Source organism: Phyllostomus hastatus, unplaced genomic scaffold (genome assembly GCF_019186645.2).
Source record: "Phyllostomus hastatus isolate PE091 unplaced genomic scaffold, TTU_PhHast_1.1 phas_scaffold_345, whole genome shotgun sequence".
Taxonomy (NCBI): domain Eukaryota; kingdom Metazoa; phylum Chordata; class Mammalia; order Chiroptera; family Phyllostomidae; genus Phyllostomus; species Phyllostomus hastatus.
The window spans coordinates 995,603-1,020,786 of NW_025334024.1; the positions used below are offsets into that span (position 1 = coordinate 995,603).

The 25,184-nt window shown below is 60.8% G+C and overlaps 1 protein-coding gene and 1 long non-coding RNA gene across 4 annotated transcripts in view; one reads left to right on the plus strand and one right to left on the minus strand.

The window, feature by feature from the left end:
* PIEZO1 (piezo type mechanosensitive ion channel component 1) overlaps positions 1–25,184 on the plus strand; it is a 63,858-nt gene that overhangs the window by 6,807 nt on the left and 31,867 nt on the right. For all 3 annotated transcript variants that reach the window (XM_045818594.1, XM_045818596.1, XM_045818597.1), the window contains exon 2: positions 23,991–24,086. In XM_045818594.1, coding sequence (XP_045674550.1) covers positions 23,991–24,086 — 96 coding nt within the window. The remainder of the gene's footprint in view (positions 1–23,990; positions 24,087–25,184) is intronic.
* LOC123805831 lies at positions 5,547–7,384 on the minus strand. The gene is made up of 2 exons (XR_006783386.1): positions 6,583–7,384; positions 5,547–6,462 (listed from the first exon to the last, which is right to left on the minus strand). It is a non-coding gene; the product is annotated as an uncharacterized LOC123805831 (long non-coding RNA).

Genomic DNA, 25,184 nt, shown 5'->3' on the forward strand with positions numbered 1-25,184 from the left:
AAGGCTTGTGATTGTGGCCGGGAGCGGAGGGCAGAGCAGAAGAGGGTCAGGTGTGGGCTTTCCAGGCAGGGACCCCTTTGAGGAGGAGTACCACCGACTGGCCTCAGGCCTGGGCCTCAGTCTCACCTCTCGGAACCACCAGCACCTGTGGCCTGTGGGCTGCGATCCCCGTCACACCCCGACTCCTCCACCGGGCGGGCCCAGGTCTACCCTGTGCAGGCATTGCTGCGAGCTCCCTGTTTCCCTCCCCGCCTCCCATTCACTTGATTTCTGTTTACAGTTAAAACACCATTCAACCAGCACATCATTGTAACAACTCCAAAGGGGTTTTTGAAAGGGGAAACAAAGTCATCCATTCACTACTCTTAACCAAGCTGTTCATCTTTCCTTTTCCTTTCCCGGTGGCTAGGGATAGTAAGGACCGCTGCAAGCCAGTAGCTGTCAGGAGCTCCTGAGCCCCGGGTTTGTGCTGTGTGTGTCCGCCTCCCCTCTGGGTGAAGGGGGTGGGACCATGTGCTCTTGTGCTGTCTCACAAAGGAGTGGGCCCTCCCAAACCGCCCGAGGTCTGCCCTCGGGTGTGAGTGAGCCCTGGCAACTCAGACTGTAGGTGCACTTGGGCCCTGGTGGGCTGGGTGCATGTTCGCCCCAGCCCTCCTGAACTCCCTGCCCTTGGTCTCCACCTGCGGTGCGAGCCACCTGTGCCGACCGCGAGCTGTCTCCCAGCCCCTGAAGTTGTCTCGCCGCCTCCTCCAGCTGGCTGGCCACTTGGGCACAAACCCCTGCACTGTTTCTCTACCTCAGTGCCATTCACCTCCGACCCCTTCTGCAGCCTCCACTCATGTCCTCTGCCATCACATCCGAGCCTGGAACACACGTGGCAGCCTCCTTGCCCCGCCCCCCCAGCCCCGGGCACTGGCCTTGTATCCAGATTCGTCCTTAATGGCCTTCCCGAGACGTCTGAGCAGCAGCTCCTCCACGTAAGGCCCTGAGAACTGCCCACTGCCCACGTGAGATCCCGGCTCTTCTGGGCTCCGCTCAGAGCGACTCCCCAGCTTCCCTGCTGCTGCTGCTGCTGCTGTTTGAGGCACTCTACAGTCGGGGAGCGCACTCACTGCTCCTAATGGGGGGAGGTAGTGACCACATCTCATGGACAAGGACATGGGGGTGATGTCGTGGAGGCAGATGCTAGTTGCACCAGGTCTGCCTGTCCCCAGAGCCAGGGCTCCTGCCGTGACACCCCTGCTTCTCAGGAAGCCCCGGCCCCCGTGCCTTCAACCTGAGTGTGTATTGGGTGGCTCCCCAGTGCCTCTCCCCGGCTGTGCCTCATCCCCTACAAACACCCAGCTTCTGTCAGGCCTCCACACCCTGAACTTGTTCTTGCCCCGGGGGCCTGCCGGCTCTTCCCTTTGCCGCCATCTTCCTGGGGCTGCCCCTCCTCCTTTCCAGACACTGGGGCGCTCTGCTGCCTTCCGCCACCTTTATTCCCTCGCCAGATGTGCTTGGGGACTGTTTGAAGCCAGGTCTTGCGTTAAGCTTTGGGGGTCCTGACATAGTCCCCAGTGGAGGACAGCACTTAATCTGTGCACCATGTCTGTAGCCAAGATATCATGAACAAGCTTCAAAGTGCCCAAACCCTCGGTGTCCCGCTTGGTGAGTTTCGACAGTTGAGTACGTTCGTGTAGCCACTTCCCCACATGAGATAGGGGTCACTTCTGCCCCGTGCCCTCTTCTGGCCACCCCCCATGACTCTCTGCCTTCTGTCATCCTACATCAGCTTTGCCTGAACTTGAGGTTGACCTTCCAGGGACCACCCGCGCCACGCACTTCTGTGTCTGGTGCGTGTGCTCAGCGCAGGGTTGCCGCAGGTGGTCCAGGCGGTCAGTGGCCCCTTGCTTTGCGTGCTCGTTAGCGGTCCTGTTGTACCTGCCACGCTGGGCCGTGCTCCGAGCTGGGTTGGCGATGGCGGGCCAGGCTGCCAGTGTGGGTGTCTTCCTGTGGACACCCGCAGAACTTCACTCACTCCTGCAGTCCCGGGCGTAGGCTCGCCCAGTTCTCCAGGTCACGTGGTTTCCCCTCCCGCAAGATGGTGCTGGGGCCTCTGATTTTCGCTGGTTTGCAGGGTGAGGTGGTATCTTTAATCTCCACCACCCTGATGTTAATCACCTTTGGTGTCTTTTGTGATGAGTCTCAACGTCTTTCACCCACTTTTAAAAATCTGTGGCTTGTCTTTTTATACCTGACTTAAGGGAGTTCTTTATGGATTCTAGGTTTTAGGTCTTTATCAGCTATGCACTGCAAAGAGAGTTCAGACAAACGTAGGTCTCCAGTTGTGAGTACACAAAACACAGTTTATTGTATTATTTAGTAATTGTATTATTTTCCATATGAACAACTGTAACTACTTTTGGCCAATCCAGTGTTTTCCCCACCTGTGGCTTACTGATTCGAATCATTTTCTGAATGGTGTCTTTAGAAAGGCAGGTGTGTTAACTGCAAGTCCCGTTAGCTTGTTGCACGCTTTGTTTAGGTGGCCGGCTCCCCGTGCCAGAGCACTGGGAGGGCGGCTGCGGCTGGGACCCGGGCACGGGGCCTCTCCGAGTTTCCTGACAGGTGGGCCGCCCACTACAGTGGGGCGGGTCCCCTCCCGAGCTTCCTGCTTCTTGCCTTCGCCTGTGCCCTTTGTCCGTCCCTCACCCTCAGCTCTCAGAGCCCCTCCCAGGGTCTTTGTTCTGCTGTCCGTGGGGACCACCCCTCACTCACTCGCCCTCGTCCCGGGTGTTGTGGGCATGGCAGGGGCTCTGACCTCTTAAGCACGCCCCCCTGGGCCGCCTGTTGGATGAAGTGGATTCCTTTCAGTCTCTGCAAAGTGACATCTGGGGCTCCTGGCACACCATCTCCTGAGGTCCCCAGGGGTGCAGTGGCCGTCTGTGGGTGCTGGTCATGTTTCCTTCTCCCTGTTACCCCTCAGGAAAAACTTCCAAGCAGACACTGCACTCGGGTGTTTGGTGAGTGCGCCTCCACCTGGCCCTGGGGGGTCTTGTCTCGTTTGATCCTCCACAGAGCCCTGTGCAGCCCTGTCACTCTCCAGTGTCTCCCTAGGAGATGAGCTGCCATGTGGGTTCTTGGGGCCTGTCCTTGTCCAGGACGGCCACACCTCCCTGGGATCAGCACTGTGGCTCCTGCTTCCTCCTGTCCTCCTGAGAGCCAGCGGCACAGCAAACACACCTATTTCTCCTCCGCTTTGTGCGGAGAGGCACCCACCTGCTTCCCAGACACCAGTGCCTGGGTGGGGTCTTGGTGGCTCCTCTTGGCCTCGTTCAAGTCCTTGCTGATGTTATTATGGCTTAGTCAGGCCCGGTGAGGTGGCAACTTGAGACATAGGCAGGGACTGTGATAGGCTCATTGCTTGAGGCAGTGCTTTCTGTTGTGCAGACCAGCTCCACTAGCTCCGAGCCTGCCTGGGGGCACTTCCTATCTCGCTGCTGGAGCTGCAGCCCAGACCTATCAGTGAGTGCAGATCTGCCCAGCTGGGGAAAGGTGGCGGGGCTGCACCCTAATCTCCAAAGATCAGGAGCGGGGGTTTGTCAGTCCCGGAGGGATGTGGAGGACTCGCAGGGGGTGTGGGCGAGCCAGGGGCTGTGGCTTGAGGCCCCCTGTGGGGCCAGGGGCGGAGGCTGAGACGACCTTCAGGGCCGCAGCCTCTTTTTCCCAGGGACTGGCTGTGTGATCCCGCGCCTGAGCAAGTTTGCTCTGTGACCTTGGCGACAACCTCTCCTGCCTCTTTCTCATCCTGGAAGATGGGCACCTAAGGGACCTCGTGAGGATGAGATTAGCACAAAAGCAAAGTATAGAGTGTTATCTGGCCTGGAGGTCAGTCTGCACAGATCCTGGACCTGGAGGGTGGTGGTGAGCGTAAGGTCTCTGTCCATGTGTCTTGTGCCTAAGGAAGCCGCGGGACGCCGGCTCTCTTCCCTCCGGCAGAGGCGGTGCCCACCCACCACCCGCCGACTCTTGCCCGTGTTGCTTTGCATCCCGGGGGGTTGCAGGTGGAGACCCTCCAGTTCGGGGTGGCGGGAAGGGACCACTGTCTCAGTGCTTCCAGAGTGAGGCCTGGCATATACCAAATAAACAAAACCTAGGCTTTCGGGAGGCCACACACGGAGGGAGTCTGCTCCACTCACCAGAGTCTGGCCTCCCGCCTGACTTCCACCCACTCACCCCCTTCCCAGAGCAAGGCCCCTCTTCTCCTGCCCTGTCTCCTCCCTGGCCCCCAAACTGGGTGGGTAAACCTTGCTTCCCGCGGTTCCCCATTCAGGTGTCCCTCTTAGCTCTCTGCTGTTGGACCTCTATGCTGTCCCACTCTTGTCCCCTCCTCTGTCCCCTCCTCTGCCTCAGGTCCCTGCCCTGGAGAGCAAGGGATGAAGCCTGGAACCCCAGAGTTCTTTGCAAGGACCCAAGGGAGATGTGCTCCTTTGAAGGCCCTGTCTGAATCATGGAGACGCAAGGGGGGGAGACCCTGACCCTGCGGGGCTGGAGTGGAGGAGGAGATGGCGGAGTGATTAACTGCTGCCTCCAGAGGAGGCTGGAGAGGCTCCTGGGATGGACAGGCCGCATCACATCCCAGAGCCTGAGAGACACTTCCAGGCCTCCCCGGGGCTGGGAGCCTGGGCCAGCATTTGCGTGGCAGTGCCCATGCCTGTGGGGCAGGGCCCTGTGCAGGAGGGCTGCGGGCTTTTGAGACAAAGTGGCCCCTGGTGGGGGACAGTGCTGCTTGTGACACTTCTCAGACAGGGCAGCCTCAGGGCCTCAGCCTTTGCACAGGGTGACTTTAAGAACATGGACAGGAGCTGCTGGAGGTCAGCCCTCAGAGGTGGAGGAGGTGACAGGTCACTGGAGCCGTCTCCTGGGAGAAAGCCTGGAGCTGTGCTTCTTTGCTCCCCCTCCCCCCGGACTGGGGCCTGCCTGGGAGCAAGGGGCCTGGCGGTGTGAGCCAGCCTCTGGGGCACTCGGGCCCTAGCGTCTCTTCAAAGGCTGGTTACTTGCAACTAGAGGCTGGTTTCTTCATTGTGCTATGTTCTTAGTGGCAGCTCCTGCTGGTGGCCAGGCCATAGAGACCCCCGTGGCTGTGCTAGGCACCCAGCAATGGGTGCAGCAGTAGCTTCCTCACTTGCTACTGTGCTGAGGGCCCGGGTTTCTGCTGCTGTCACCCAGCTCTCACCACAGATGAGAGGTGTCAGTCCGTGGATACAGAGGTGCTAGACTCGGGTCACGCCTGTGCTGGGGTGGTCATGCTGGCAGCCAGGCAGGCGGGGAGTCAAGTCTGCAGCCAGAACCGGCCCAGGGCATCGGGTGTTTGGTCGTGCTGTGGGTCCTTACTCTGTTCCCACCTGCTCTGTGCACCAATAGAGAGTGGGGGCCCACTGGGGCGGCCTTGGGACCCCAGGTGACCCAGACTTCTGCCTCATCTTGGATGGGGAGAGGAAGAAACTTTTCTATACTACTAGGTTCTTTCACCTGGTCTAGTGATTAAATCGACATGAGACAGGTTAACAAGAGACAAGAGCCACATTTAATGAGGCAGTATGTACGGGAACCTGCATATTGTACCTGAGAGAGCCCGAGACCCCACATATATAACAGGTTCCGAGACAGAGGGGAGGATGAGGCGCTTACGGCATTCCGAGCGAAGGATGAGGCCAGGCACCTTGGGGCTTCGGAGGGGAGGGAGGTCACTGCAGGGTGGCGAGAGCAGAGGGGCAGTTTGTAGACATTTGCCCTGCTGATTGATAAAAAAAATTACCTCTGATAATCTATTACAGGCAAGGACCCTAATTTGAATTATTCTAAGCAGTTAAGGGGGAACCGAAGTTTCTGTTGTGCCTCCAGGGTCTCACTTGCCTTTAGCTCAAAATAATCCATGCGCCACAGAGGCACATCTTGGGGCAACTCGTCTAAAACCCTGCAGCCGTCACTGGGGCACTGCAGGGTTTGGCCATGCTGGGGTTCGAGCCTGAGTATGTCTGGTCTGCACGCCAGGTGCAGCCGGGCAGGGAGCGTCTCCAAACCAGTGGTTGAGGAGGCCATGTGCTGTCCTCTGCCTGCTGGGTGGCACGGGCGCCCACGGAGCAGAGGCAACAAGACGGAAAGCTCCCAGGCCCACTTCTTGTCTCTCCCCCTCCTGCATGGCCGAGCTCCAAGTTCTCTCTCTTCTGCCGGGTGCCCTGGAGCAAGTCACTCAGCGTCTCTGCGCCTTTAAGGACTCACCTGTACAGGTGGGACACGGCTACCCACTGGGCCGCAGGCAGGCCTTCCGGAGCAGAGCCTGCTCCGCCAGGCATCTGGCACCAGCAGCCACCCTTCCACCCGTGGGGTCTCTCCAAGGCCAAGTTGTTTTAATGTCCACTTGTAAGATTAGTGTCTGCTCTGCTTGGCCTCGTGGCCCTGGGCACGACCCACCAGGTGCTGTGGGTAGAAGAAATACCTTGTGAAGCTCACCTGCATGAGAGGTGGGGCTAGTGCTGCCTCTCCCACGCCCCCACTGCCTTTGCTGAAAATGTGATGACCAGCCTCTTAGTCACCCACCTCTCCGGACCAGCAGGGCTGCCTCCCACGTCGTCACGGAGCCTGGCCAGGACGCAGCTGCATACCATGCACTGTGACCGAGGAGCCCTTGGGCACGTTGGTGGCCTCACCAGGGAAGAATCTGAGGCACAGAGTTGTCCAGCAGCTTGGTGACATCCTGCCACCAAGGCAGGGGCTGGTGGGGTGACGACACCCAACTTGAGGCCTGCTCGGGCAGGAACAGTGGAGTCTGCTGGGTCTTGCTGAGTCACAGGCTGCTGGCTGCTCCGACAGGACAGCGGCGAAGGCACTGAGTGGCCAACTTTGTGGGCTGCTTTCAGAAGGTCCTCCCCAGTTCAGGCAGGAAGGGAATGGTTTAAGCAAGCTCATCCTGGCCCATGACCTGGAGCCCTGGTGCTGACAGCCACCTCTTTCGGCCCCTTAGAGTGTTGGCGGCCTCGGGGACTGTCTTCTTGTGCCCCCCTCGAGGAAAGACACCTGGCTCCACACCCTGGGGAACATCACCGGCTCTGGCTGGGAAGCTCCAGGGCAAAGGGCGAGGCCTCACGAGGCAGCTCCCTGCTCCCAGGACAGGGTTGGGCATTGGCTGATGGAAAGAACAAGACAGGGGTGCCCTGTAGGACCCCCCGGAGGCCCCTCACCGTCTCTGGGCCCCTGGCTGAGTGCCTGAGGGCAAGCCTTCCTCTCGGCTTCCCGTCTCGTCAGCCATGAAGTCTTCCTGTGGCCTTTTGGGGAAGCCACTGAGTCAGCTGTGTTACAGGGACAAAGGTCACATCTTGAAGAGGTTAAGCCAGTTCTAAGTTTCACAGCTGGAAAGGACAGGAGCCAGGAGTCAGCTCTGGGGCCCAGGCGGCCGGTCACAGGAGGGTGGCTGTGCAGTTGGGTCAGGGCACAGAGGACTGGAGAGCCGCTTGCTGGGAATAGGTGTCACGCTGTCCCTGCGGGCTGTCTGTGCCTACTCAGGGTCCACAGGACCTGCTTGGGGCAAGCCTGTGAGGATGGAATCATCACATTTGGCTGGCAGAGGGGGTGGGGAGGGAGCCCAGCCAGTGGGGCTAGTGCCAGTGAGCATGTCTGCATGTAGGTGGGGGCTGTACCTGGCATTCAGAACCGCCCCAGGTGAGAGGGACAACCCAGGGAGCTGTCAGGAGCCAGTGTCTGTAGCCTGCTGGGCGCCGCATGGGTGCAGGTGACGCCGGGCCTCCCTGGCCCCTGTCTTGAGCTTACCTGGCCCTCCTGCTCTCTGCCTCTCACGGGCTTCCCGCCATTGGCTGCAGCAGCTAGGGGAGGCGCACAGGAGCCACCTGTCCCGGCCCTGGTTCGCAGAGACTCTGGGAACACGGCGCAGGCCTGGGGTGGGGCGTGGCACTGCCGCCCTCCCCTCTCTCCTCGTGCTGACTGGGGCCTGCATGTTTCCAAAGGCTCGTCCCTGCCGCACAGGAGAAGGGGTCTGGCAGGGTGTCTGTGGGCAGGGGGCAGGGAGGGGAAGGAGGGCACGAGGCCCAACTCCAGTCCCAGGCTCCGTGACTTCGGGTCGTGACCCTTTTTGAGTGCAGGCTTCAGCCTCCAGGACTGAGCACAGGCTCAGCCCCAGGTCGGGGACAGAAAATGCTCTGCATGTTAATAGAGAAAACAACACTGATACAGTAGCAATAAGAATCAACTCTAATACCACCGACGTGCCCCCGCTCTCTACAGGGCACGACCCTTGGCGCCTTGGAGGTGGACGGGGTTGGCATTCCTATACTGCAGATGAGGAAACTGAAGCTCAGAGCGGTCACACATCCCACAGAAGTGGGGCCAGGCCTCCAGCCAAGGCTATTCTGACTCCAGAACCCAAGTCCTGCAGCCACTAGACCACCAAGCTCAGAAACATGTCGTCAAGACTGGTGGCCTCTCTGGTGCTTTCTGACCTGCCGTCGTGGGCAGCGTCCCAGAGGGACAGGGCCTGTCGGGAGCAGGGTGCAGCTGAGACTGGGGTGTGTAGACGAGAGCCAGCCCAGTCCTTGCTGCTGAGCAGAGGCCATTGATCGCCGGCCTCCCTGGGGTGGGGGCTCTGAGTGCCGGGTGGGGCGGGCGGGAGCGGGCGGCTGGCTCTGCCCTGCTGGACCATGGGAGCCCTCCCACCTCTCGGGTCCCGTTCATCATGGCCTCTTGGGACCCCTGAGGATGTCTGCTGCTTGCTTTGCCGTTAGGAATTAGATTAGTTTTCCATAAAAACAGGATGTGGTGGGTGAGATGGCTGTGTCGGTCTTTTCTCTCACTCCTCTTTTTCCAGGAACTGAATGTATAGCTTTAGCTGGGACTGCCCTGTCCCCACCCGCTGCCTCCCTCAGGCTGCGGGGAATGCTGCTCTCTGCTCTTAAGTGGCTGCTTAAGCAGCTTCTCCTCTCATCTGCGGAGCTCACTCCATCCCCAGGAGCCAGCCCGCCCACGGTGGTTCTGTCTGAGGGCCCAGGAGGCTGTGGGCCGAGGCTGCAGGGCCCAACTGCAGCTCCAAAAGCCACCGTGCCAGAAGGGGGGACTCTGTGCTGGCCCTGTCTGGACATCTGCGGTGCTGGACTGATGCTTGGGTGATGACGGCCTGTGGGAGCTAGCAGGCGCCTTGGCCCCTCCCCCCAGGAGGACACTCCCAAGACAACCCAAAACTTAGGGGTTCGTGAGTCCCCTTGGCAAGTCTCAGTCTGGAGGGTCCGTTGAATTAAGGAGGTGGTGGAGAGCTAGGCGGGGTGAGGGGCATGCCTGGCCCATGTACTCGGGGTGGGGACCTGTGTGTGGGAGCTGCGTGGCCACTTTAGGAAAGAGTCCAGTTGCCGGGAAGACACAGGCATGTTTGGGAAGGCTGGTGGGGGTGGAGGGTTGAGTGAGGGAGTTTGGGTTTTGTCCTGCCAATGAGGAGAGCTGTCGAATCCCCTGGCCGCCCTCTTCGCTCTGTGTTCTATGAAGGGGATTGCCCCACAGTTAAAGATCCAGCTCAGAGCAGGCTGGTCCAGCCTGGCTCTGTCACTCACTGGCTGTGTGGCCTTGGCTTGTGACCTGTGGGGACTTTCCTTCCCCAAGCACAGTCCCTCATGAGCAGATAGCAGTGGGGCCTCCCTCCAGTGGGGCCCCTCCTGTGAGTGCGCTGCGCCTTGCCTGGCTGAGAGCTGACGGCATTACACTTTCAAGGGTGTGAGAGAGATGAGGCGAGGGGAGTATGTTTTCCAGCGAAGCTGGCTCCCCTCTCAGTCACTTCTCAGCAGGCCTGGGCTTCATGTCTCCGGAAGTGTCAAAGCTGACTTAAGAGGGGGGAGAGCCTGTGGCCAGCTTATGCAGAAGGACAGGACCTGCCCCACTTCCGCTCTCATCCCGAGCTGTCCAGGCCTCTGCTCCACTCAGCAGGACTTCGCTGGGCAGCCGGCTGGGGCCTCTGTGTTCCAGGCTCTCAAACATTGGGAGTGACCAAGATAGGCCCACAGGAACCCCGGCGAGGTTGGCACCTCTTTGGTGGCACAGGGCCTGGCCCAGGAAGGCCAGCACGCTTTGAGGCCCCAGAGAGGCCACAGACACAGGCCGGAATGCCCTGTAGAAATGAACCCGGGTGGAATTCCAGAGATCAGAAGTGGCTCTGTTCCGGAAGATCATCTCAAAATTCATGAGTACTCTTTTCCAGCGGAGGGGAGAGGAACTGTGGGGAGATGGGCAAAGGGAACTCCAGCGTAATCAGTGGAGTTTCCTTTGGTAAAAGGTACATTAGGTGGAGAATCTTACGAGACATACGGATGGTACCAGGAGGAGAGGGACTCAGTGCTTATTACTCTTTGTAATTCCCTGCATCTAAAAAAAAAACTTCTGAAAACGAAGAAAAGGAAAGTGCATGTTGTACAGCTGGTCTGTGACCTTTCTTGCAGAAGGGAAACTGAGGCTCACCTCTGGCCTGAAGGAGTCCAGTTCCGTCTTGCCAGGCCTGCACAGGCCATGCCCCCGGATGCTTGGAGCAGCAAGGGCTGGGCCCCTGTTCCAAGGGCTGGCTTCCTGGGGGTGGGGCCAGGCTGCTTGTTATGAGCAGACTGTGTTGATTTTTCCCTTGGTCACTTCATGAGCTTGTTGAATTTCCAGAGAACACGTGGGGCCCCCGGCACCCCGTCAGAGCAGCCACCTGAACTTCAGAGACGGGCAGACCAGGCTGGTGTTCACAGTGCAGGACCTCCAGGTCAGCTGGATCAACCAGGGTTTTCCAGAGAAACAGAACTAGGAGGGTACAGATAGATATGACATCTTAAGTAAGATATAATACATACTTATACATTTATACATGTGTATACACACCTATACCTGCATGAGACAGAGAGGAGATGATTGATTGATTGATTGATTGATTGATTTTTAAAAAGAGGGAGAGAAACATCAATGTGTGGTTGCCTCTCACACCGCCTACTAGGGACCTAGCCCAAAACCCAGGCATGTGCCCTGACTGGGAATGGAACCAGCAACCCTTTGGTTCACAGGCCGGCACTCAATCCACTGAGCCACAGCAGCCAGGGCACATTCACTGTAAGGAACTGGCTCACACAGTTACGGGGCTGGCAAGTCTGAAATATGTAGGACAGCCCAGCAGGCTGGAAATCTAGGCAACAATTGATACTCTTGGGTCGAAATTCTGCAAGGCAGCCTCCTGGAGTTTTCCTTTGTCGCCAGGGGCACTCAGTCTTTGTTTCTAAGGCTTTCTTCCTGATTGTGGCCAACCCACCTTGGGCAGGGTCACCTGCTTCACTCAGAGTGGACAGATTGAAATGTTAATCCCAACTAAAACATGCCTTCACTGCAAACACAGATGTGTTTGACTGAACTCGGCGCCCAAGTTGACATGTACAATGATCCACCACACCCAGGCCGCGCCGTTACAAAGGCACCCAACCTACTGCTCTAAGAATACACAAACCGTGAGCTGATCTACACAGGACGTCTCTGGCCACACCTCCAAGCTTTCAGGCAAGTCCCCTGACCCCGTGCCCTCATCCAGAATGGAAATAGCACGTCAGGTTCTCCAAGGACACTCAGATGGCACCTGTCAGCTGGTCCTCACACCTGCCTCTGCAAGGTGCCCTCTCAGTCACACGTTTGTGGGGTGCCTCCTGGGAACCAGAGCTGTGCTGGGGTGCACGGCTGCTGGGGAGCACAATGGTCAAAGGGCAAGTGTCCTGTTTGACCAAAGGGGAAACCATGGCACAAGGCAGGCAGGCTGAGTCTCCTGCTGAAATGTGCATGGGTGGTGAGAGCCCCTTCCTAACAGCCAGGCAGAGACACCTTCCCCACCCAGCTCCCTCACCCCGGCAGGTCAGGGCTCTGAAGGGGCCTGTGGCCCTGCTCTCCTACCGGGCCAGGCTGCTCTCAAGAGCCAGTGACCCTGCCCCCACCTGCCAGCAGGAAGCAGCCAGGTGGCATTCCTCGCTAGGTGTTGTTAAGGGCCTTAGGGAACAGGGCCTGCCATACCGGACAGGCCAAGGGACTTGGGGTGCTGGGAGCCTGCTGAGTCACAGGGTGGGACTCTAAGTCAGCACCCCAACCTTGTGTCCTGTTTCTTGAGCTGAAGAGGAGACTTGGGGGCCGGCTCTGCCTGGGGTGGGCCCCCCATTTGGGCAGGTGGCCCAGGAGCTCTTTGGAGGCCCCCATTGCTTCTGGGCCTGGCTGCTGTGGGCTGTCCTTAAGGAGGATGAGTCTCCACTCTGGGGAGAGGTGGGCCAGTGCGAAGACAGCCCACAGAGGGCTGAAGGACAGGTGTCCCCTACCACACAACCAGACAGAGGGCTTTTGTCCTTCCAGGGGAGGCCCAGGGCACACTGTCAGGTTGGACACCACCCATCAAAAGATAGGTCGTGGCAAATAGATTGCGATGAATAATTGGTTGCTTGTTCCTTCTGAACTGGAAGAAATATGCACCAATGTCCTTCCAGCTCCTGAGGTCATCGTCCTTCTGTAGGGTTCTCCATGTCTCCTTGGGGCGTCACAACACAGATCGCAGGGCCCGCCCCCACAGGGCTGGGGAGCCTGAGAGTCTGCATTGCCACCAAATCCCTGGGTGTACTAATGGTGTGGCCTGGGAACCCACTTTGATGACCACAGCTCTATGAAGTGGGTCACACCAAATTTTGTCACAGTGAAGAACTTGTTGGGAAAGCGGCATGGCCTGCTGGCTGAAGGGGACTGTGGGAGGGCCCAGTCTCCTGTGATGGAGACCCAGATACTACATATGGCCTATGCCATGTGTCACAGCCTGTCCTGCCGCTCTGCTTGCCCCCTGCTCTCTCTGAGTCCCCTGACAGCTCCCAGCGCATTTCTACCCCAGGGCCTCTGCCCTGGGTGTCCCTCTGTGGATTCCCTGGCTCGGGCCCCATCTGTTTGCATTACTGAGTTTCTGACCACACCTAACACACACGGACTGGTCCGTGTGTGCTTGTTATCTGGGGCCTGAGGCAGATGCTATCTGGGGCCCTCATCCTAACTCACAGCTTCCACGCTCCCGAGTGGGAGCCAGCTTCTGAGCTGGAGGTGGGTGCTCTGTGTCGTGCTCTCTCACCCTCTGTCCTCTGTGAGGAGGAGCGAGGTGGCCACCCTGGCCCCAGGCCCCGGATGGCTCGAGTAGGGTTACTGTTGAGGGCTGAAGAGGCCCTGCCTGGTAGCCAGTGCTGGGGGGCTCTGTCTGTGTGAGGGGATCCAGGTGGCCCGGGCTTGTGGCCTGGAGGAGGAGGGGTGAAGCCTGGTGAGAGGCCTGTGTCCTCTCCCAGGAGAGTCCTCTGCACAGCACGGCCTCATCGTGCCCATTATTTCAGGTGCAGCCGCTGGCACAGCCCCTGTAGAAATCCCCGTGCGGTGCAATGGGGCCACCTCTGTAGGAACCTAGTCATGTAATTTAGCCTGGAATTCGGGGGTAGGGGTGGGTATGGGAGTGGCTTCAGGTCATGGAGCATCTTTGTTTACCTAGAGCCTAATGCCATTCCCTCTCTGTGCTAATCAGCGTGGTCCCAGAGGCCTCTGCACCATGGGGTCAGACAGATAGTGTGAGGGACTGTTGAGGCCGCTTCCTCCACACGCTCCAGGATCCAGGTTTTACAGTGAATGCACTCCTGAAGCCAGCTCACCCCTCCCAGCACTTCCACCCTCCACCTGTTTCTCCCCAGAGAGCCCCCCACTAGCCCCTGAGGAGCACACGCCTACCTATCTCATTGGATCTTCACAGTCACCTGGGGAGGGCGGAGCCAGAATTGCCGTCTCCACTTGTCTCCACTTTCTACGTGAGAGAAGGAAGGTCAGAGAGGAGAAGCAGGTACTCGCCTGGGGCCTGGGGCCTGGGGCCTGTGGCCAGCTCAGCTCACGGTGGGCCCTGCTGTCAGCCAGCCTTGGGCCTCTCCCAGCCGTGGCCTCTCGCACGGAGGAGCCATTTGCACACCTCTGTCCCCACCCTCACCGCCAGCAAGGCCCCACCTACCCCAAGGGGCTATGCCCTGCTGCAACCTCACAGGAGGAGAGCACCAACTGTCCTGTCACCGAGTCTGCTTCTGGCTGCACCCCTCCCAGATGGGCACCCTTGTGACGAGGCCACCTGCGGACGCTCTGGCAAGTGGCGCAAGAGGAGCCCCCTGCTGGCACAGAGCCCAGGGTCAGGCCGGGCCACTCTCACGGGGTGCGGTGGGGACCCTGTGTGACCTAGTGAGAGTCACCGTGCACACGGCCTGCCCTTCATCGTCTGGGGGTACAGTTCAGAAGGGAGCCCCTTTTCCTGAGGTTAGAGGGGGTCCTGCCTATTCCTGGAGATTTCTCAGTGGCAGGGCTGTGGCAGGGCAGTGACCTGGGATCAGGCTGAGGCCCTGAGCAGTCTGACCCGCTTGGAGAGGTGGAGGCTTCCCACCTCCCTCATGTGGCCGGAGGGCTCCCTGTGCTGGTGGCTGGCCTTGGGGACCCCGTTAGGAAGGGTGACTGAGTCACACTGTCAATGTGGCCCCCCACGCAGGCCCCAGCTGTGGCCCATTCGGAACCACAGCCCACGCAGAGGCAGGGCCACCACACACCAGGGCCACCACCCCCTCCCTGTCCATAAACTACTCCCTGGGGGCCCTGCCTCTGGCCTGTTTACCTGTGTCAGCTGCAGAGATGTCCGGGCAGATAAGAGCCTGCCCGGCCCCGCCCCTGTCCCGCCCCACCTGCCTTCCCAGACCCCCTGCTCTAGGAGGCTTGGGGGGCGGGGCAGGGGTCATCTCTGCAGGGAGTTCCCTCCCTGTGGAATTTGGGCCCCGCCCCTGCTGTGGAATCTGTCTGCGTCAGGGCAGCCATTGCTGACCCTTCAGGGGAACCAGGCACATAAATAAATACTGCTCTTCCCCCAGTGGGCTGTGGCCATGGTCGTCCCTGTTTGTGGGGAGGAGTGTTGGCAGTGGGGAGGGTCCCAGGAGAGGGGGGTGGGTCTGGTGTGAGGAGAATGTTTCCCAGGCAGGGAAGAGGGGCTCCCGGCAATGCTGTGGAGGGGGTCTGAGCAGACTTGAGGGGTACAAAGGTCCCCTCCTTGTTCCCCTGTGCAGAGGGCGCCTGCCTGTCTGCCTGCTGTGGGGGAAGGGAGGTGACTCCACAGGTGGACACCTGGCTTGGGACGCCTGTGCCCCGAGGAGCAGCCCCTGTCAGCAAACATCACCCAGCCCGGGCCCCTCAGGCGAGGCAGTGCAGGTTGAGAACTGGGGCTCAGGTGTTCAAGTGCCCTGGGTCCAGCTGCCGCACCTGTGAGCCATCTCCCACCAGCCGCAGCCTGCTCTTCTGTGAGATGGGCACAGCCTGCGCTCGTGTGGGAGTCTCCCAGGCGATGCTGGCAGAGTCGTGGCTGGTGGGCTGTTGAAAGAGTCTCCCTGCCCGCTTTCTGGGCTGTCGCAGGCACAGCGCCTACCTTCTGGGCCTCTCGGCACTGGTCCTGCAAAGTGCTGGCCTCATGCTGTCCACTGGGCTCCTGGGGAGGTGGCCATCCCCTCCCATCACCCATGTTGTCCCTTTTTCCCTTGCACCGTCCCCTGTCAGCAGCTCCCCTTGCCCCTGCGCCCACTCGAAACAGGCGGTTCACCAGCACCAGGCCGGGGACTGACTGTGGCCGCAGGTGCTTTCCCAGCCTACGGAGACCGAGCGGGGCCTGTGGTGGGTACTGTGGCCCCCTAGGCCCTGGGCACTCACCGTGGCCTCACAGAGCTAGAGCAGGCTTGCAGGGGGTTGGGGGTGGCCATCCTCCACTTGTCCTGTATGGGCCAGGTGAGCCATAAAACCAAGTGCCCCAGACACCATACACATTAACCTAGACACGGTGCTAATTAAACACGAACCACGGCGCCCAGGCTTTGTGGCCCAGCTCCAAGTAGATAACACAGGGTCCCCTGGCTGCTGAGGGCCCTTCCCTCTGCCCTGACTGCCCCGCCCCCCGCCACGGGGGCTCCTTCACCCCCGTCCTCTGTCAGCTCTGGGCAGACAGATCCCTTTTCTGCCGTGGGCCACACCGGGAAGGTTTGAGTTTTTAGAGCTTTGTAAACTGAAGCACCATGGAAACCACCCCTCTTCATGCCCAGTTCTGCACCGCACTCTGAAGAGGGGTGCACCTTCGATGCTGCCCTTGTTTCTCCCAACGCCCCTTGTCCTGTGGGGCTGGGATGGGCAGGGAGGTGGGAATGCCACACAGGGTCCCACCCCAGTGACTGTCCAGCCAGCTGTGGGAGTTAAGGCCCCAAGAACGCCAGTGTGTGGCCCATCTGCAGTTGCCATGGGGACAGAGAAGGCAAGGACCCTCACTAATGTGGGCTTGGGCGGGCATGTGCTGCAAAGTGGGTCACTGAGGGTAAGGAGCAGGATTGGAAGGGCGAGGGCTGAGGGGGTGGGTGTCTCAGCAGACTGGCCAGCTTCGCTGGGCTGTGGGAACAGAGGGCAGGCGGAGGCTCTGGGCGGGCCAGGCTCCCTTGGCTCCCCTGCCCACCTTCCACAGTCTGCGTGCTCTTGAAGAGTCCCTGCAAGCCCTGAGTTCTGAGATGCCAGGCCCCCCTGCCCATGCTGACCCTGACCGCCCTTCTTGTCCTGAAGGGTGAGGGATACCCGACCGCCCACGGGGCTGTAGGCCGACCTCACCCGCTCTCTTCTTCCAGAAAGGTGGGGTTGCCCTAAGTCCTGGGTCACCTTTTGGTCTGGGCCCAATTTTTGTACGCTGTCTGTGGGCATGGCAGGTGTGACTGCCTGGGTGCTGTGAGGGCCACTGTGAGAGTATAAGGCCCAGCTCCCTGAGCAGCTCCAGAGGAGGGCAGTGGACAGCCAGTCACTGCCCAGTGTCCCCTCTGCCACATCTGTCTTCCCTCTTTCTCTTCTCCTTGCCCTGCCTGCCTATTGGCAGAAACTAGCTGGGAAGTGTTTATGGGTCTCTTCTCCCAGCCAAATAAGGCAGAGGAGAACTCAGGAGATGCAGCAAGCCTGGGGGAGGGGCGGGACCAGGACCCTCACCCCCAGCAGCTGCTCTGGCCTGACCACTGTTGTCTGGGCACCCTAAGCCTCCCATCTCTGGGCCCTGCTTGGCCTCCGAAGAGCCTTGCCTGGTTGGTGGCAGAAGGAAGGCTTGCAAGGTGCCTGCCTAGTCAGGAGATCCCGGGTCCAGTCCTGCTGCTACCACAGCCCTCTGGAGCCATAGATGACTCATGTCCTTCCCAGCCTCTGGCCCCTTCTGTGAGAGGCTGGGCTGTGCGACCCCACCCTCTTTTGTGGTACATTTCCCCCAGTCCTCTCCTGCCCCCTGCCCCCTCCTTCCACTTGCTAACAACTCCAGTGAGGCATGAGAACGTTCTCCTTGTAAAAACGGAAACCTCACAGGTACGGCCAAGGACCCTGCTGCACAGGTGAACACTGACATCAGCTTGGCGCTGATCTTTCTGGGCCTTTTTGTCTTTAATCCTCACACAAGGATTTGTCTATTGATTTTTAGAGAGAGGAAGGGAGTGGCGGGGGGAGATAGAGGGAGAAAGGGAGAGACACATCGTTTGATTGCCTCCCAAAAGTGCCCTGACCGGGAATGGAACCTGCAACCTTTTGGAGTGTGGGATGTCGCTCCAACCAGCTGAGCCACCGGCCAGAGCACTGGGCCTTTTCTAGTCCGCATGCACCAGTACCGTTTGTGTTTCCGGGTCAGTCTCACACAGGCAGAGTAGCAGTTGCACAGAGGAGTGTCTGTGGCCCTCGGCGTCTGGCGGCGCCTCAGCAGCGGGCCTGCGTCAGTTCCCCTGACTGCGTGCCAGGCACTCTCTGCTGCAGCCCCTGAGCGGCGAAGGCTATGATCTCTCCCACTTAACAGCTGAGGAACTGAGGCACAGAGAGGCCCCGCCTCCTGCAGAGCTGGGCAGAACCACCAGATCACAGACGCCAGCCCTGTTTCACAGATGAGGAAGCCATAGCCCAGAGGAAGGCTGTGATGTGTTCTGGTCCCTGGTTGGGCTGTGTGCCACTAAGCCCCCTCCTTACAGAACCTCCTCCTGACTACTTAACCCTTGGCCGTCAGCCCTTCTCTCTTTGACCCAGAGGGCCGGCCCAGGCCCTTGGCGCCCCACCCCCACAGGAGCACGGTGGGAAGCGGAGGAAGCGGCTGGGTGATGGGCAGCAGCCCTTGGATCCTCCCTCTGGCCCCCTCAACTCCCTCTCCTCCCTGTGCCATGGCCCTGCTGCCTCTGGAGGGCCTGGTTGTCCCCCTAGCCAGGTGGGAGGGTGGGCAGCTGTACCCTGGTCCTGGCTTCCTATGCTGGGCCTGCTGACCAGGTCCCCTGCACACCAGTTGCCCTCTGCTAGCCCTGGACCAACCCTCCTTACTGGTCTGTGGGTCAGTTCGGCAGCCACTGCACCCTGGCCTGGGGATGACCCTTGTCCCAGTCCTTCTGCACTCGGGCCACCGAGACCCACACCATTTCCAGGGCAGCGTTAGCCCCAGTCCCTGGGTCTCTCAGTTTCCTCACCTGCAAACTCCAAGTAACAGTAGTGCTCCCCACAGGTGTGTGGGGACCGTGGCCGCGAGGGCCATGGCATGTGTGTCTGCCCCTCGCCCAGGCCTCACCGCCGTCCCCTGGAACATTGGCAGCTCCGGCCATCATTTCCGGGGCCACTGCCCCCCACCCCGGGGGGGGTGCTGCAGGACAGTGTGCTGCCGTGCTCAGGCTGCTGGGTCTGTGTCCTGGAGCATCCCTGCAAATGGCACTAAAAATGCCCCCCTCAGAGCGTCGACGGGAAGACCCCGTGAGCAGCCTGGGTGAGATGCCCACCCACCCCTGCCGGAGGCCTCGAGGCTGTGTGGCTCCTCCACTTCTCAGATGCGGAAACCGAGGTTCAGAGCAGGCAGCCCCGGCACAAGCTCGGGTAGGACTGGGCGGGGGGATTCCAGTGGGTTCCAGGCCCGGCGGTCTCTTCCCCTGAGGCATAGGCAAGACTCTGGGGGGCTGTCCCAGGAGCTGCTCGTGGTCTGGGGGTCTCGGATGTCCATGTCCCCCTGGCAGCCTCCGTTCTTCCTTCGGGCCGTGGCTGTGGCTGCCCAGCCCTCTGCATGGAATGTCCTTCCTGGCTGAGCGGTCCTGGATAGTTGTGACTTTCCCTCGCCCTGCCCCCTTCCCCTCCCTGCCTGGCACCAGCTGAGACCAGGGGGCCATCTGTCCCCTCTCCAGGCCTCAGTTTCCTCATCTACAGGACAAGTATTTGCCTGCTGGATGGAGGTCTGGGAGGGGTTGAGCTTGTGCTCATGGGGGTAAAGGGGCCCTTTCCTGCCCAGGGTGGCTTTCTCTCTCCTCCCACCTCTATCCTATTGTTTCTGGCTCAGGAAAAGGCATATTTCCCCCATGAGGTCACCATCCTGGCCGCTGGCAGCTCCCGAAGGGGAGGTGGGAGCTGTCTGGGCAGGGCAGGCCCTGTCCCCACTTCTCTGATGTCTCTGGCCCCCACCCCCTCCCCAGCCGAGTTCTTCTTTCTCTGTTGGAGCCTGGGGCTGGGGCTGACAGAGTCCTCCAGCCTTCCCTGAGCCTTAGTCTGACTTCAAAGTGGAAAGCAATGCCACCTCCTCCGGGCAGCCTGCTCTGATGTCCTAGGCCTCCTTGATAGGCGCAGCCACACTGAAGCCAGATTCCTGGCCCTTAGACCAGTGACCTCAGTGGATGGACACAGAGTGTCGTGAAAGTCCTGGCTGTGGAGCCCAGGCCTGGCCACACCACCGCCACCGAGGCCCTCCCTGAGAGCCGCTGTTTCCTCGTCTGAACAATAGGGGAGTTTGAGAGTTGGCCAAGGTTCTGCTATTGAGGCCAGTTTGCCTCTGCTCCCGTGCTGGCCCGAGGTCACTCTTGCTCTGCTGGCTGGCCTCTCGCCCTGTCCGCAGGCCCTGGTGTGGGGGAAGGGCAACAGGATGGGAACACAAGCCAGCGCCTGCTCTTCGCCCGCTCCCCTGCCTGCTCTGTGGGCCGGGGGCCAGTGGCCCAGCTTTCGCAGCTCACTTCCCGCAGACCAGTGTCTGGGGCTGTCCAGGAGCCCCTTGCTTGCCCAGGGCTAGCTTCCTGGCAGGGCTGATGGCAGAAGATGGAGTCAGGGAGGCCAGCCAGCCAGGGCTGGCCTCTGTCACAGCCTCTCTTGGGCCGACCTGGCATGCTCTGGTGAGGCAGCAGGGCTTGGGCAGGCTGCGCTCCAAGACATCCCGGGGGCCCTCAGAGGGCCGGAGCCTGGTTTCCTCATCTGTGTGGGTGGAGACCCTCACCTCCCAGAGCAGCACTGCTTTGGTCTGAGTGGGCAACGTGCTCCCAGAGCACTGACGGTGACTTCCGAGGGCCGGTTCAGCTCTGTGGTGAATGAATGAGTGAAAGAATGAATGATTCTGCTGGGGCATTGCTACCCACACCAAGGCAGGCCCAGTGCTAGGCCCAGGTGGAGTCGGGTGTGGGGGCAGCAGCCCTCGCACCCTGCGTCTGGCTGCCGGGGCTGCCGGGGCCGCTGGGGCTGCCGGGCCCCGTGCAGTCTGCTCCACAGTGCTTTCCACACACTCCCCTCTGACCCTGCTCGCTCGGACTGGTCATCTCCCATCTCCCGCTTTTGGCAGACATCGCTTCTCGGAGATTCTTTTCCTCCCGCTCGGCCTGGGGGCGGGGAGGAGGGCGGCCTGCCCGCGGCTGCGCTGGCAGCAGAAACTGGGCTTGAGCCAGCTGCTGCCCCTCCAGCTCTGGCTTCTGAAGTCCTTCCCTGATTTCAGGGGCTATTTGTTTAATTGTGGGGAAACACCCATAACGTAAAATGTATCATCTCAACCCTTTGTAAGTGAGCAGTTCAGTGGTGTTAAGTGTGTTCTCAGTATCGCGCCGCCGCCAGCACGTCCACCCGCAGCACTTCACCATCGCCCTAAACTGAAGCCGCACCCATCACACACCGACTCTGCACCCTGCCCCAGCCTCAGGGTCTCTTACTCGGCCAGGCCGGGAGACCGCAGGAGCCCTCTGGAGGCGGGGACCTGTCCCTCCTCCTCGGGAGCTGCGCCTCTGCCCCCAGGCGCTCCCCTGGCGCCCACTTCCCTCCAGGTGCCCTGTCACTGGCTCTGACGGCCAGCCTCGGTGTGCGTGTGCCTGCTCGGTATCTGGTGCCCCTGGCAGATCAGAGCGTGAGTGCCGTAGGGCAGGGGCCTGCAGAGCAGGTCCTCAGGGGAGAGTTACTCGGGTGGGTAGGTGGGGGAAAGATTGGATAGATGGGTGGGCGGATGGCTGGAGGGTAGGTGGGTAGATAGGTGGGTGGCTGGGTGGATACCCCTGGCTGGGGAAGCTCTCCCCAGGCTGGCACAGACCCCCAGGAACAGGGCCGGGGCTGGCACTGCGGTGGGGATGGCAAGGCCCAGGCCTGCAGAGTGCAGCACCGGGAGCGGAGAGGGACTCTAGAAGCCTCTTCTTTAAGTGCCCTTCCCTGCTGCCTCTGGGACCAGAGCAGATTGATTTTTTTAAAATGAAAATGTATAATTATTGAAAAACTTTAGCTTTAGTGTCGCACTGATCACTATAGCTAGTGTGAGTAATGGAAGGAGGTGGCATCTTAACTTCAGGGACAGCCCCCCAGGGAGCGGGACGTGCGTCAGTGTCCAGGAAGGCAGGCGGGTCACCGGAGCTCGGGACGGCAGGGCTGGCCGCAAGGTTCCTCTGGGTCCCCATGTCTCTGGGGTGAGAGAAGGGGCTCAGTCGAGCCGTCGGCGGGAAGAGCAAAACCCGGCAGGCATCTCAGCCCTGCACTGGGCACCTCACACGTGTGGTCCAGTTGAACCTCCCGATGACCCTTTGGGCAGGGGTTTCTCTCCCCACTGCACAGAGGCAGCGGCAGCCCTGAAGAGCCAGCCAGCCGACCACAGGGCAGCTGGGCAGGGACGAGGGCTGGCCTGGTGGTGCAGGCTACGGCTCTGTCTCCCACTCAGCCTCGCTGCTGAGGGAGCTCGGGTTCCTCTCGCCACCGTCCCCTCTCACTTCCTGTCAGACGCCTGAGCGCCCAGTTTGGGCAAGAGACTTGGTCCCGTGGGCTCTGGTGAAGGTGGGGGTCGAGGAAGGAGGGGTGTAAGCCAGGCTGTGCTCCCTCTGAAAGGTGTCCTGGGGCCCCAAACCCGGCAAGGACTGGGGGCAAGCAGAACTGTGGTGCCACCGGCAGCCAGGGCCCTGGGCGTGGGGGGGTGTGTTGGCAGGCGGGCTGCTGGGATTTCAGCAGTCTGAGGTCTTCGAGGAGTTCCTCCTTTGTCCCCGCCTCTGGGGTGGGGCGGCTACAGCCTCGTCCTAACTGCAGGGGCCTCAAGAACCAAGCTTTCTAGCGCAGGAGGGGAAGCCTCCATTGCCAGCTTGTGCTGCCGCTTCTGCAGAGGCACAGCCCTCGGCGTGGTTCAGATGCTCCTGCCTCCGGAGCCCCCAGGAAGGCCCCTGTGATCAGGGCAGCTGGAGGCCATGGGGCAGGCAGGGCCTGGGTCACACCCCCAGGGGGCCCCCCTGTGCTTGGAACGTGAGGGTGGGGTGCAGAGGCCTCTCCCTAGTGGCCTGTTATTCTGGTCGATTCGGCTTCTGGGGGAGATGACCTGGCTCCAGCTTATTTTTAGTACACTGCACCTGGCCCTGTCGCCTCTCCGGGTGGGAAGGAGAGGGGTCAGGTTCCCCTGCTCAGTCATAGACATCTGGGCTGTCAAGGAGGACACAGGTTCATGGAGGGTCCTGGCGCCTGCCAAGTTCTGTGCTGTCCTCCTGGTCTGGGGCGGGGGTGGGGCTGGGCCTGCTCGCTGTCAGTGGCAGTGGGAGAGCGGAGCGGCCCGAGGGACCGGCAGCCCTGGTGGACTCACCAGTGGTGCCCATGTCTGCTGGCCCCCGTGGGCAGTGTGCAGCACCTCTCGGGCACCCCGGGAAAGGCTGAGTGGGCCCCAGTTCCTGTGATGAGACCTGCTTCGAACGTGCAGCATCTCCCCCTTATCTCCTGGTAACTCTCTATTCCTGGGGGGCCAAGGAGGTTCCCCCAGCCGCCTGCTGCACTTTGTCAAGATAGGGTCAGATAGGGTGAGACTCAGCAAGGTGCCCATGGGGTGGGCAGACACATTGTCAGGTTAACAAGAGGAAAGGCAGGAACCAGCCAATGGTACAGAGGCAGAGGCAGGAGCCGGCCCAACGCTCTGCGCTGGGCGGTTCCCTCGTGTGACGTGTCATGTGCTGGGGAAGGCACAGCCGCCGAGACCGGTCCAGCCGTAGGGGCAGAGCTGCTGCAGAGGTGGCTCCCTGCCTCTGGGGAGGGTGGGGGACGGTCCTCATGGCTGTACACACGTGAAGGCTCAGAGAGCTGGACCCCAAAATTCAGTTATGCTGTATGTTAATTAAAAATATAAAAATTTTAAAAGGAGAAAAAGCCAGTTAGGAAGATCGGTCGCCACCTCCATGCCTGCCCACAGGAGGCCGGGCCGGGCTCTGGGGCGTGCGCCTGAGACACACTGACAAGACGAGACTCATGTGTCTGTCGGGAACAGTCCCTAACGTGCAACGCTGGTGAGCAGACTGTGATGAGGACCGAGTGACGGAGTTCGTGTGCTGAGTGGCGGGATGTGTCACGTGTTGTCCACACACACAGTGTGGCACGGACATGCTCTGAGTGACAGGTGGTGTGTGGCACGTCGTCCGGACACAGGGTGACAGTGTATGAGTGCCAGGTGACAGGTGACGCGCCCTGCACTGGACGGGGCGGTCTGTCCGTACAGGGAGGTGAGCAGCCTCGCAGGGAGAGGGGCACAGCACAGAGGGGGCCGATGTTATGGGGCGGTGTCAGGGGGTGGTGTTTGGGGGCTCTGTCCAGGGGATGGTGTGGGGGGTGGGGCACGGGCCGGCCGGCCCCTGCGAGCAGCGTGCTAACCACCGTCTCCCCTGCAGCCTGCCTAGTCCGCTCCAACGCACTCTCGCTGGTCTACCTGCTGTTCCTGCTGCTGCTGCCCTGGTTCCCGGGCCCCTCCTGGCACAGCATCCGAGGTGAGTGCCGCAGGGGCCCTGCCCGAGGGAGGGGGCTCGGGGCTCAAAGCTCTTCGTCTGTCTGTCGTGTGCACCCAGCCCAGGCACCTGGGGGAGGGGGCTGTTGGGTGCTCCTCAGAAACCCTGGGCAGCACAGGACTTCCTCTGTGGTTTTACAGCTGTGGGTAAAGGCTGAATGGTCCCAAGTCTCATTTTTGTCACAGACCCCTGCTAACTTCAGCATCTCTTTTCTGACTGTGTCACAGGGACCTGCCAAAGGGAATGGAGTGGGGGCACTGGGTGGATCCCCCTAACCCTGAGGTGCCCCCCCCATAGGGAGGCTTAGGCCCAGGGCTGGGGGCCGGCCAGTCTTCCCACCGACTCCTTCGCCCACTCCTGACCGTCCACGCATCTCCTCTGCCCTGGGAGGCTGCAACCAACCCTTTAGTCCAGCCGCTGCACTGGCTCTCCCTGCCCAGTCACGGCCAGCTCCCTCTGTGCTCGCTGGGCGCTCTGTAGGGCCTCGGCTGACCGCCAGCCTCCTCGCAGTTCAGGGAGCCTCACACACCTGATGGGGAGCTCTAGGTCCTGCGCCTCTGCGGGGGGTGGGCACAGTCTCAGTCCTCTGTGCCCCCCACACAGACAGACAGATGCTGGAGAGCCTGCCAGGGAGTTGTGCCCACCCCCAGGGGTTAGACAGGGAAGCCCACAGCACAGACCCACCCCAGGCAGGCAGTGACAGGCAGGCTCTTGCCCCATCTCAGGATCCGGGTCAGAGGGGGACAGAGTAAGTGTGGGCACCCCGCGCCCCACCCAGCGCACCCCCGTGGCAGGGCCCCTGCGACGGGATGTCAAGTTGCAGCCGGGTGACATGGGACAGGCAGCAGGAGGAGCCCCACCCCTTCATTTGGGGGCTCCTGCACCCCACTCTCTGGGCACTTCAGTGTCCATTTTGTGCCAGCTTTTCAGTCAGGGCATGTGCTCTGGGGCCCGTCCCCAAAGGTTGTTGCCCTGCATCCCTGGGCGGAAGGACTCAGGTTTCAGAGGGTAAGAGAGGCACCCAGCCTTGAGAGAGGGTCCCAGGGGAGCAGGTAGTCTGCAGCAGGAGCCCCACTGCCT